This window comes from Telopea speciosissima, chromosome 5, assembly GCF_018873765.1.
Source record: "Telopea speciosissima isolate NSW1024214 ecotype Mountain lineage chromosome 5, Tspe_v1, whole genome shotgun sequence".
NCBI lineage: Eukaryota > Viridiplantae > Streptophyta > Magnoliopsida > Proteales > Proteaceae > Telopea > Telopea speciosissima.
This window is the reverse complement of record NC_057920.1, coordinates 59,309,246-59,321,485: the sequence shown is the minus strand read 5'-3', so window position 1 is coordinate 59,321,485 and position 12,240 is coordinate 59,309,246. Positions and strand designations below refer to the sequence as shown.

Below are 12,240 nucleotides of genomic sequence, written 5' to 3'. Positions count from 1 at the left end.
TCCTATAAAATAAAAAATCTCATCCATGTTGATACCCCTGCTTGTGCTCTTATTAACCCCGATACTGGTGCAGGGCCATGCAACCAGGGCAGCGATCTCTTACCCATAATAATAATAAGGGATAAAGTTCTTTGCACTGGGGGTGCAGGGGTATGCCCAGACACATGGGAGTGGGCAAAAAATGACCCAAACCCCGCCCCTGTCCCACCCGTTGTGTTTGAGCACAGCTTGCGCCTAGATGCGCTCCCGGACAGAGAACATGCACCCTAATAATAATAATAATAATACAAGTTAGACATGTTAGTCTTGTTAGGTGGGTTCCTCCACGTGGATAAACTTCTATTGATCAGTCAAAATCAAATTTAGTGAACCAGCTCTTCTACTATTTTATATGGTTTCCGTTCTTAAAATATATAGACTACTTTTCAACCTAGAAATGTCATGGGATTGAGCTTAATTGATGAAGGATTGAAATTAATGGATGACTAGATGACATAGTGGAAGACGCATATCCATTGAATTTGGATATCCCTCAATAATCTTGTTAATTTGCTATCCTTGATTGATAATGCAACAATGCCTTTCAGAAGTTCATCACATTGCATCCATATGTAAGTAGGAAGTTGTTAAGCTGAAATCACAACCAATACCGGATACGGATCAGGATCGTCTCCAGGGAGCCAGCGCCCAGGGTGCTGCCAGGGGGCATCCAGCGGCTGAGCTGTGCCACAAACATCTCGGCGCATGCCTAGGAATGTGTGCGGCACAGCCCAACGGCTGACAGCACCCTGGGTGTGCTGGGCTCCCTGGAGACGAGCTAAATTCACCAATACCTGTACAGGACATGACCAGACTGTTCAACAAGTGCATTAATAACACAACGATCTCTCCAGCTTCCCTTGCTCTTCCCTGAAGACACACATGTATGTACAACCATACAAAGAATATGTACTTTTAACTCATTTTTGAGGATGAAGCTCAATATGTTAAATCCTAGAACTAAATTCTATCAAAGTGGCTAGATTACAAGAAACGTTGGAACAGTAGAAGCACGAATCACTACTCGAGTTCTTTTGTATTTTGGTGTGTAGATACAAGCATGATAAGACATATGTACCTCTGAATACCACAACTTTATGTATACATGTAAGCATAACACACAGTAATGGGTCCTATACCTCTCTGGTACCGAACGTGATATGTTCTCAGAACCAGCAAGGTCAACAAGATTAAGCTTTCCACATTTGATCAGATCTTCCCCTTCAAGTATGTCAAATATTTCACGAACAGCTCTAGGAATAACACCTGCATCACTTGGGAATTCCCCATTCTGCAGAAACAGAGAAAGACAGAAGAAGCAGAAGAGGAGAAAAAGAATTACATTGAATTACTTGCATTATCTATCTTGCTAACCAAACATAGATTCAAATATCATGGTCAGAAGTGAAGTTCAACCATACTAATTTCTAGAATACCTAAATGAATGTCTTCTGTGCCTGAAATATGTAAGTAACAAGGAATGACAATTGTCTTGTTAACAATTTATGATTTAATGTCTCTATCTTTCTTGATACTTAAGCTGGAAATGAAATACTTCACCAGACAAAATTTAAACACTACTTTGGGTTTTCTTAACAAAAGTATTACCCTATATCAAGCTTTAAATTCCTAAACCCGGGAGATTGATCTTTGTCATCTGTAATCACCAATTGGCAGAACAGAGTCCACGGTTCCTCTTGCGACAAGGCCTTGAGGCGGATCCGGACATAGACTTGGTTGACAAAGGTGTCAAAGATCCTACAATGTGGGAAATTATTTGTGAAAACGATCCTACCATGGAGGAAACCACTTTGAAAACGATCTGCCCAAAAGGAGCAAGTTGACGACCAAAGGGGAAAGCAGGTAATATAATGCTCTCCCAAATTTCCTAGTCTGAAACACCATCCAGAACCAACAGGAACTGCTTCTTTTCCAAGCATTTGTAAATTGCCAATTGTAAGGTTTGTTGGTCCATTGTCTCCAATGTGTAGGGAAGGGATCCAAAGTAGAGTAGTTACATTGACAAGATCAAATAAGAACATTTCATTAAAACTGAGAGTAGTTACATTGACATTGTTGCAGAAATATAACTTTAGATGCCAAATGGAAATCTTCTATTCTAGTCTCTATCCTGTATTAAATTGCCAATCATGTTTACCAAAGGAACTGTAACCTTAGTCATAATCTCTATCCTAGTAGTATTGGAGGCATGAGAGAACAGAGAAAGCCCAAAATATATAAGTTCAGGAAGAAAGAATCAAGATGACAAGAATCCATTCCAGTAATGCGGCTCTAGATTAAAAAATGCATCAAAGAAACTCCTTGTGCCTTGTAAATCAAGCTTAAGCAAAACCTCCATACCGCAGCAGAAGAATTCCCTCTGCCTCCTCCTCTCTATGGGCTATAAATCTTTCCAAATTTCCGCAGACAGTTCATCTCCTGAAAGCTCTCTCTCTCTCTCTCTCAGAGCTAAGATTCTAAACTATCAAGTCTGCAACTACTGGAGCAGCTGCAAGAGTTCTTGCCAACATATAACCAGTTGAGGGGTGCACCATACCAGCAGTTCCATCTATTCTTACAACCCTCTGAGGGAGCATAGGAAGGGTACCACCCATTGGAATAACACATCTCTCATCTTCTTCAATGCTTTTCACTTTTATACCTAAGCCTCTCAACCTAGCCACCATCCTTTCCTGCATCTCTTCGATGACATCCGATGAGACCTCTTGAAACCAAATCTGAACTGGTGTTGACCCTTTTAAGTGCATATAAGATTGCGTTTTTCTGGAAACCCATGAAGTGGGTGTAGCAATTCAAGCTTATTGTGTGTTCTTAACAGAATACCAATGGAAATCTGAGATGGATCTCATAAATATTGCAAAATCAAAAGACTGTATCAAGAATCTCACATAAACAGTAGCTGGGCTTTGAGATTCCAGCCTTCTGAACTGAATCTTGCGAGTTGCAATGGGTTTCCTTAATAAAGATGCTGCTGGTAGAAACTGTGACTGTGGAGTACAGAATAGAGGTTGTTCACACTGACAAAGACATGGTGGCCAGAGAATAAGTTAAAAAATAATTTTAAAAGTCAGTTGGTGCATCCACTCTCTTTTAAACAAACACTGTACATGTAAATGGAAATAAATTAATCTGGAGCATCTTAAGTCATTATGCAGCGACTACCATATGGCAAGAACAAGACCCACCTACCAAGCTTGCTGGTTTGGATAAAAAGATTTCTGGGATCCCTTGTGATGCAATTCTATGATAAATGCCAGGAATGCTTTACAGTTTTTATTTAAACATCAATGAAAATTAATTCACATGTAATTTCAACAATAAATGGTCATGAATCTGCATGTCAGAACAAATAATTAATTGAGTTTTTAATCAAAAGCAACTAAAAAAGAGGGTTGAAGACACATTGCCAAAAGGGGATCAGTACACATATTCTTTCATTTTATAAGCATGAGTAATAGAAGTTAAAAAACAATTGAGTAGTTATGGAGCTCTGAAAACCTTTGCAAGTTTGAAAGAGGAGATTGTGAGTCTGTTCAAATCCAACTTCCCATTAGTCTCGTCTTCTAGTAATGTGTCTAAGTCTCATTAAAATCATAAATCATTTGAACTTACGTACATCAGTTATGATCAGGCTGGACAAAGCTACTTCACTCCCAAACATTCCAATTATGGAATAAGTGACACAATAGATGAACCAGAATACCTCAAAAATTTCTTTCCTTCCCTTGTCTCAGAGTATCAAGCCTATGAAATGGTAATAACCTATTTCAAAGAGGATGAGGAGTGTGAACTCCGATTGTCCAGAAATCTTGACTGTCTATATCATTATCCTTGTATGCTTCCAAGAGCAACTGCTAAGCAATGTAGACTGCCATCAACATGCTAGCATGTCGAGATAGGAATGGGTTAAGTTAGGTTGTCATCCTGGTTAGATAATGAAGCTTCAATCTGAAACCATGTACAATTTTGTTGATGATCATTGAAAACCCAGTTCTGTTTTAAATCGCTCCACCAAAAGCAGCAGCTATAGTTAACCCTTGATTGTTCTGTCCCTCCATCACTCCATTGCCATTTGCTAGGCTGCAGATCAGACACTGATAGATTTTGAAAGGTCTGAAAATGAAGAAGGAGCATAACTAATTCAAAGATCACCAGAAGTCCATGCATGAACATGATCCATCCTCAAAATGGTGGAAACGGTTACTATCCCTTACAATTATCCTGCAATTATATAGTTTTGATATTAGTTTTATCGAGGAATGACAATCACCACAGATACAAAGGTTCTTGACAACCCGCAATGGGGTTTGTGGGCAAGTGCAAATTAAGCCATAAGCAATTGCAATCTTCTCACTATGATAATACAGGGCACTTTCTCTCTCTTCCTCATCCATGTTAAGCAGCACTTGGGTAGTGTCTGGTTTGTAGCCAGCAACCCTCAACTTCTCTGCCATTTCCTCTAACATCAAATGGATCTCTCTAGCTCTTGGATTAGAATCGTCTTCAACAAGGAATTCATGAATCATTCCATCGAGCTCAATCCAACTACATTCAGGGTCCTTCCTTATTTCCAACTCCTTCATCATCAGTCTCACCTCACTAACAGCATCCCAGTTTCCCACAGAAGCATACATATTTGATAGGGCAACATAGCTTCCACTGTCATGAGGAACCAATTCCATGAGACGCTTAGCATCACGTTCACCCATCTCAATATTGCTATGAATCTTACAAGCACCAAGCAACACCTTCCATATAACGTCATCTGGTTTGACCAGCATATTTAGTATATATTCCTCAGCTTCATCAAGGTATCCAGCACGCCCTAAAAGATCAACAATGCATCCATAATGTTCAATCCTGGGTGTTAATCTATGGATTTTAACCATGCGATCAAAGTAGAATCGTCCTTCATCTACTAACCCCGCATGGCTACATGCAGTCAACACACCTATGTAAGTAACATCATTAGGCATTATTCCAGATTGTTCCATCTTGGAAAGATAATGCAGAGCATCCATAGGCTGACCATGCATTGCAAATCCCACAATGATAGCATTCCAAGTGATAGCACTCTTTCTAGGCAGCCTCTCAAATACCTCAAGTGCTAGCTCTATGCTCCCGCACTTGGAATACATATCAATCAAAGCAGAACCAAGCACATCATCCATCTTGATTTTGTTCTTAACTGAATAGACATGAACCCATATACCCATATCAAAAGCCCCCAATCGAGAGATTGCACGGAGAATACTAATCAGAGTAACATAATTTGGGTGCACATTGGTCAGCTGCATCTACGGGAAGATCTCCAAGGCGTCCTTGAAGAATCCATTTTGTGCATAACCAGCTAGAATTCCATTCCAAGATACTATACTTCTTTGGGGCATCTCATCAAACAATTTCCGTGCAGCTTCGAAATCCCCATGTCTCATACATCCATCGATCATCACATTATACAAAACCACAATTCCCTCTTGCTTCCTCTTTTCCGTTATTGAGTTGCTAAAATCGTTACCACCAAATGCATCCTGATTAAAATTCAAATCTTTGAATGATTCATCACATTCACGGCTCTTGTTGAACAATAAGAAAGCCTCCTTCATGAGCCCACAAACCACATTCAACCTTAAAAGGTTACTAGCAATAAACTCGTCGGATTCTAATCCACGCTTTATTACCTGACCATGTCTTTGCATTCCTTCTTCGACTTTGGCCATCTTAGTACATGCTTTCAACACGGAAGGGAAGGTCAAGCCATTGGGTTCGACGAATTCACCACAAAGCATTCTACAGAAAATGATCAAGGCCTATAATGGGTCATCACTATCAGAAAAAGCTCTAATGATGGTGTTCCAAGAAAAACAATTGGGTTCTTCCATCCGCTCGAAAACAAGACGAGCATATTAAAGATCTGCATAATCGAAAGCAAAACAATTAGAATCTCTTCATCCACTATTTAGGTTAGTGGGTATCTAAGGGTAAAACGAACATTTCAGATCACTCTCAACGCCACTTCATTAGTTAACAGTGGATGAGTAACAGTCGGTCAGTATAGTATGGTTTGATATGGGGTGTATTCATTCACTTTTTTAAACCTTGAGTCGATTTGTATTTAAGGCTAAGTTCAGGCGGTGTACGCATAATTTTTCCTTTTTTTTTTTTAATATTTTTAATTCAAGCATATACATTTGGGCTGATGTTCTCTGTGCCGTAGCATAGCCTGTGCCCAGACTAGGGTTGCAATAGGGTTGGATTGGGTCGGGCCTTTTAAAACCCCAACCCAACTCGGAGTCTCCTTAGCTGGGCCCAGGCTCAACCCAGCCCTGACTCAGGGTTAGAAAATTCCAACCCTGACCCGTCCTCAGCCCGACCCTGATTGGCCCTGATAATGGTGGGACAGAGATATGCAAGGGCTAGGGAAGCTGGGAAAAGGAGATGCATAGACTGGGCAGGCTAGAAAAGGGAGATACATGGGTTGGCCAAACCGGGAAGAAGAAGCAGAAGAAGAAGAGAAAGAAGCAAGAAGAAGAAGAATAGAAAAAAAGAAGAAAGAATAGGAAGAATAAGACAGGGTCGGGTTGGGCTTAGCCCGAGGCCTCAACCCTGATTCAAGGCCAGAAATTCCCAACCCTGACCCACCCTCAGGGCCAATGTTTCTCAACCCGGGCCCTATTCGGGTTCAGGGCCGCCAGGGCCAAACTTGCACCCCTAACCCAGACACATGAACCAATCATTCAAGGGGCAGAGTGATCATTTCGCCCACCCTCATGTGTCTGGGCGCACTACACCTAGCCCAGAGAACATTTGGCCTATACATTTTTATGTATCGCATAGAATTACAATATTTTGTGGTCACATAACGTTTTGTGTTATTCACAAGTAAAAGTTGTCATGGGGTTAGTCTTCATCATTTGATACTTACAACCTTTGGATTGGAAGCTGAAGGGTATAATTGCGATGCGGGTTGCAATTTGAAAATCATTCACCTATTTGGTACATAAACCACGTGCTTTCTGACATAGATGCTAACCTTAACGCCGTTAGCAGACCACAAGCCCACAGGCCACAACAGCTGAGCCGTTAACCTCCGTCAAATAGATTTGAAATCTAAACGGCTAACTGCCTGTTTAACGGATCTTCGATAGTTTAAAAAACCAAAAGAGAGCAAACCCTGTTCTTCCACCTCTTTCAAACTCACTCTCATTTTCGAATTTCGACGAAAAACACACAGAAAGCTCTCACGGTTTCCAGTAGTGTTGGATCTCTGATCTCTCAAGTCGTTCGTTACTTCCTCGGATTTCTTCACCAAAATCTCAGGTACCTGTTCTCCATTTCTCCTATTTCATGCTTACTGAAGTTACAAATTTGTTTTTTAGGATTACACTCTTGTATGGTTTGTGGTGCTGTAACCCTTTTTATTTGTCCCTTTAACTGCTAATCTTGTTCAAGAAATGTTTTCTTATTTATACTCTACTGGATCTTTTTCCGTTTTTACGGGCCTGGGATTCATGTTCATAGGGTTTCTTTCTGTCTTTCTGTCCAATGCCTATGCTTTTTTCGTTGTTTCGGATCTTCCTCTGTGGTTCAAGGTTTAAATGTTCACTGTTGATGAACTTAATCTGTTATTTACTTAAAAACGATAGGTTTCTATTTCTCATCATCTTTCTTATGAGTGTCTCAGCCAACTCTCAGGAAGAAAGGTTCTTTGAATTAAGCATTTTGAGTATTGGAGAAAAGTAATTAGGGAGAATTTTATTTTTGGGATAAGCTTAAGCTCGTCTTAATTTTTTCAAAATGTTGTAGACGTATGCACTCATAATCAATTAGGTTATTGTTTTTCAGCATGGAGAATGGAGATAAATTTATCATCTAATTGTACATATATGTTGAAACTACAACTTTTCCCCCCTTTTCCTATGATGCTTAAGAGTTCCTAACGGGGCGGGAATCGAAGTGGGGCGCACCTGCTGCTTAGGGCAAAGGACTGAAAATCCTTGTGTCACTGGTTCGAATCCACTTCTAAGCGCATCCGTCATCTTGCTTGGTTGGAAACCTGTTTTTTTTTTTTTGGCAATAAACCAGAAGGCTCAGGAGTCGGGTCTTTCTGAGCCACGCAAATGGCAGAATGTACCTGGAAAAAGCCATCGATGGTGTCAGTATGCTTTTTTTAAATTCCCAAATTATAGGCTGCATTGTGGGGAAAACATCTTTTGTAGTCTGCTTTTGGGCATAAAATTCTATATTTGGATATCTTAAGAAAGAATTTGCAAAATAATGGAGTCTAATAAGAAGGATTTCATATGATTTTTTGGTATTCCTCTGGCACTGTAAGTTTGATTTAAAAAATAGTAGGAAGCTGTTTCTAAATTGATTGAGTTGGAGGTTTGGGTATTCTCATTGGTTTCATTTCGTTTGAGATGTGCTTGCTTGTGGCTCATTACATAGCATATCTTTGGTGCGTGTTTGGCTCATTACATTGCTCTGTTTGTGAACATAGTTTCTGAAAATCAATAGGGGAAGTATTTGGAAATGGATGACGTTTATAAAGAACTGGATGAACTTAAAACTGCAATGGAGAAGATCAGGGAAGACTACAGGATCAAAACAGACCTGTCTGAGAGCTTGAGGAGAGCCCACAATGAGCAACTCATCAAATTACATGAAGCAAAATCTGAGATAGAGAAGCAGGCCCAAGAATTAAATGCAAAAGCAGATGAAATATCTCTTGCAAGGCAAATGTATGATAATCTCAAATCCTCTTGGAGCGAAAAGGAGTCAGTACTTTTGCATCTGAGATCGGCAAATGATAAACTTCGAGCTAATTCTGCAGAAACGGTGCATAAGTTGGAAGGAGAGAACAGAGAACTATTATCTGCTTTAGATGAAGCAAACATGAAAAGCAAAGATCAAGAGGAAAAGATCCTTGTGTACAAGCAGGAGATTGAATGTCTAAAGGGACTCTTGTCTGTTTCACAAAAGAAGCATCATGAAGCAGAACAAAAAGCCCAAGTGTCTAAAGAACTGAGACAGAGAGATGATCTGTTACAGGACCTAGAGGAGAAAAGAAGGAAAATTGAAGAACAGCTCAAGTGGAAGAAAGAACAGTTTCAACATCTTGAAGAAGCTCATGGGAAGCTTCAAGATCAGTATGGGGTGAGTAAAAGGGAGTGGGAACAAGAGAAATTTATGCTGCTTGATGAGATTTCCTCATTGCAGACAAGCTTGGATTCTCAGACTAGAATCTCACAAGACCTTCAGTCCCGATTACAGATGTGCAATCAAGCTCTAGCTCATGAAGAAAGCCGGAGAAAGTTTCTGGAAGTTCAATTGTCTGAGTCAAAAACATGCTATGAGAATGTTTTAATGGAACATCAAGACGCAAAATCAAAAATTGAAGGCTTGGCAATTCAAAGGGATGAAGAAGTTGCAGCCCTGAGAAATGCATTAGGCAAGAAAGAGACTCTCTTCAAAGAAATGGAATTCAAAAAAAGTCATCTTGAGCAAGATAATCAGGAGTTGCGAAGATGTCTCAAAGAACTGCAGGAAGATCAGATTTATAAAGCAGGAGCTGTCTCTTCACAAACAAGGCTACGAAACAAACTTAAAAGTTTGGAGCACGTGCACAAAGAGTGTTCCAAAAATCTCAAAACCAGGGAGTCCAAATGGAATTCCCAAATGGACAAAATGACCAAAGAGATGAATGATATTAGAACTGAATTAAATTCTAAGAATGCACAGATACAGGAGCTCCACGTGGAACTAGAAGGTTGCTATTCTTCAATGTTGCAGTTAACGTTGCACAATGAAGAAATTTCAGTGATGCTTATCTTGTTACAGTCAAGTATTTCGGAGGCTTCTACAAAGCTTGCAAATGTGAAAGTTGAAATGGGACTGCAAGAAAAAAATACTATAGAACAGATTGCCCATCTGACAGAGCAGTTGGAGAAGAACAACATGTTGGTTGAAGCCCATGCCGTGATTGAAAAAGAATGTAAGAAAGCAGCATCATTAGTGATGAAAATTGAGCCCTTGGATCTTATTGAGCAGCAGAACTTAGTTATGCAGAACGAGCTTCAGAGGTGCAAAGAAATGTTGGAGGAATCATCTGGCTGCCAGCTTCGCTTGAAAGAAGAAGCTTTGCAGATGCAAAATGCTCTAAAAGAGGAACTGAGAAAAGTTTCTGAAGCTTTGGACCAAATGAATTCCGAATTGGCAGAAAAAATCCATGAAAGCTGTGAAATTGAGTTTGAAATGGAGAGGTGGAAAGCTGTTGCTGAACGCCTGAAAAGTTGTGTTGATGAAAACCAGGAAATCCGCAGAGAAATGGAAGCTTCCCTTCTTGCACAAGCAGAAATTGAGCAAACCCTCAAGCTGGAAAAAGAGAGCCTTCTCCGAATTGTAGAAGAGAAGGACAAAAAGATAGATGCTCTTGATCAACAAATTGTTTTACTCAGACAACAATTTGTGATAAAAGAAGCAGAAACTTCCACTCTGGCAAGAATGGAGACAGAGAAAGCCTTCAAGCAGGAGAAAGAGAACTTTCTTCGAGTTGCAGAAGAAAAGGAAAAGAGCATAGGCAATCTGCAGAAAGAGATTGCTTGGCTGGAGCAAGAGTTCATGGGAAGAGAACTGGAAGGCACAATTCTTGCTCGCATAGAAGCAGAGAAAACCTTTGAGGAAGAGAAAGATAGGCTTCTCCGTGCTACAGAAGAGAAAGAGAAGAGCATAAAAAATCTCCAACAACTGATTATGTCAATGAAAAATGATTCTGATAGGTCAGTTGAGGCCTCTATTCTTTCAGGACTTGCAGAGAAACAGGCTGAGGTTGACATACTTCGCAAAGCTTGGGAGAAGATCACTGCTGCAAAGCTTCTAGCTGAAGTAGAGATTCAAGAGAAGAATTTGCTGATTGTCGAACTGGATGGGAAAATTAGCAACTTAATGCAGAAACTGGAATCACAAGAGAAATATTTGTTTACTTCAAAGCAAATTATAGAACAGCTTGAAGCTGCATTGCAAGAAAAACAGTCAGAAACAGAGACACTCATGGGTCAACTCTTCAAGCTCAAAACTTCAGAGGGCCTAATAGAAGAGCTCGAGTCTGAGAAAAGAATTTTTGTTTCTGACATCATGACATTGTCATCCGAGAAAGAAGAATTGAAGGCTCTCATCGAGGTGCTTTGGGACCGGATCAATCAGTTCTCCAGTGAAGATGCAGAATTATTGGGAAGGTTGGGAATGATAGTACAGAGTTTTGACCAAGAGAATGAGGCAGGGATGGATTTGCCTCTGGATGATGAGATCTATGACCCAAGCCAAGAGAATTTTGATGCCCCTCTTGCATCCACAGAAAAAAGAGTTGAAGTGAGCACTGCTGGAAGGTCGCCATTGAAAGAGTTGAACAACTAGTTGGTGGAATTAGAACAGAGAGCATACTCTTATTTATGTATTACGAGCGAAGTTCTAACTTTTCAGCATGCTTTGGACGGGGGATATGTGAGAGAAAGCATGGCATTTTCATTTTTTAGCTTGTACAATATACATCCCTGCTGTATAATCAAGTTATTCAGGCAGGGACACAATTATTCATTTATGGTTTGTAATGCTCCAGAGAAATTACCCCCCAAAAAAAGTACAGTATTTTCATTTGTTCTTAGCTTGTATATTTTACATCCTGCGTGTATCATCAAATTATTTCAGGCAGGGACACTTAAAACAATTCATTTCTGAGTTTGTAATGCACCTGGGAATGGGATATTATTAAAAAAAAAAAAAAGAAGTGCACCAGAGGCATCCTTTCTTCTATTGGGTATTCTATTGGATAATTTTGACATGGAAATGGTTGTCTAAGTAGGAAAACCTAGGAAGTAAAGTTAAATGTTTGCACATTGTCTACCTGGGAGACCTTCAGGTCCATTTGTATTACTCAAAAACTATTGAGGTCCACCCCCCCCCCCTCCCCTCCCACCCACAAAAAAAAGAAGAAAATTTTCTAGGTTCCCCTTCCCTGCATGATTGGCTTTGTGCAATCCCATTGCTGTTTGCTTTATATTGCTTGTCCAGTTGGTGCAGACAAGGTCCTCTAGAGCAAAATGCAAATATTCAGAATTTTGGCAGGACCTCCTCTGGTATATTAAAAATCATAAATATATTACAACCTGGACATGTTTGCGGTGA

At 40.0% G+C, this 12,240-nt stretch overlaps 2 protein-coding genes across 2 annotated transcripts; one reads left to right on the top strand and one right to left on the bottom strand.

Annotated features, from left to right (window-relative positions):
* Positions 1-4,167: 4,167 nt before the first annotated feature.
* LOC122662031 (pentatricopeptide repeat-containing protein At5g48910-like) lies at positions 4,168-5,849 on the bottom strand. The gene has a single exon (XM_043857577.1). The coding sequence runs from the start codon at positions 5,847-5,849 to the stop codon at positions 5,358-5,360; it is 492 nt and encodes a 163-aa protein (XP_043713512.1). The 3' UTR covers positions 4,168-5,357.
* Positions 5,850-8,561: 2,712 nt separating this feature from the next.
* On the top strand, positions 8,562-11,795 carry LOC122662029 (uncharacterized protein At4g38062). Its single transcript, XM_043857574.1, has one exon. It carries the CDS (start codon positions 8,593-8,595, stop codon positions 11,470-11,472), a length of 2,880 nt encoding a protein of 959 aa, XP_043713509.1. The 5' UTR covers positions 8,562-8,592; the 3' UTR covers positions 11,473-11,795.
* Positions 11,796-12,240: the final 445 nt, after the last annotated feature.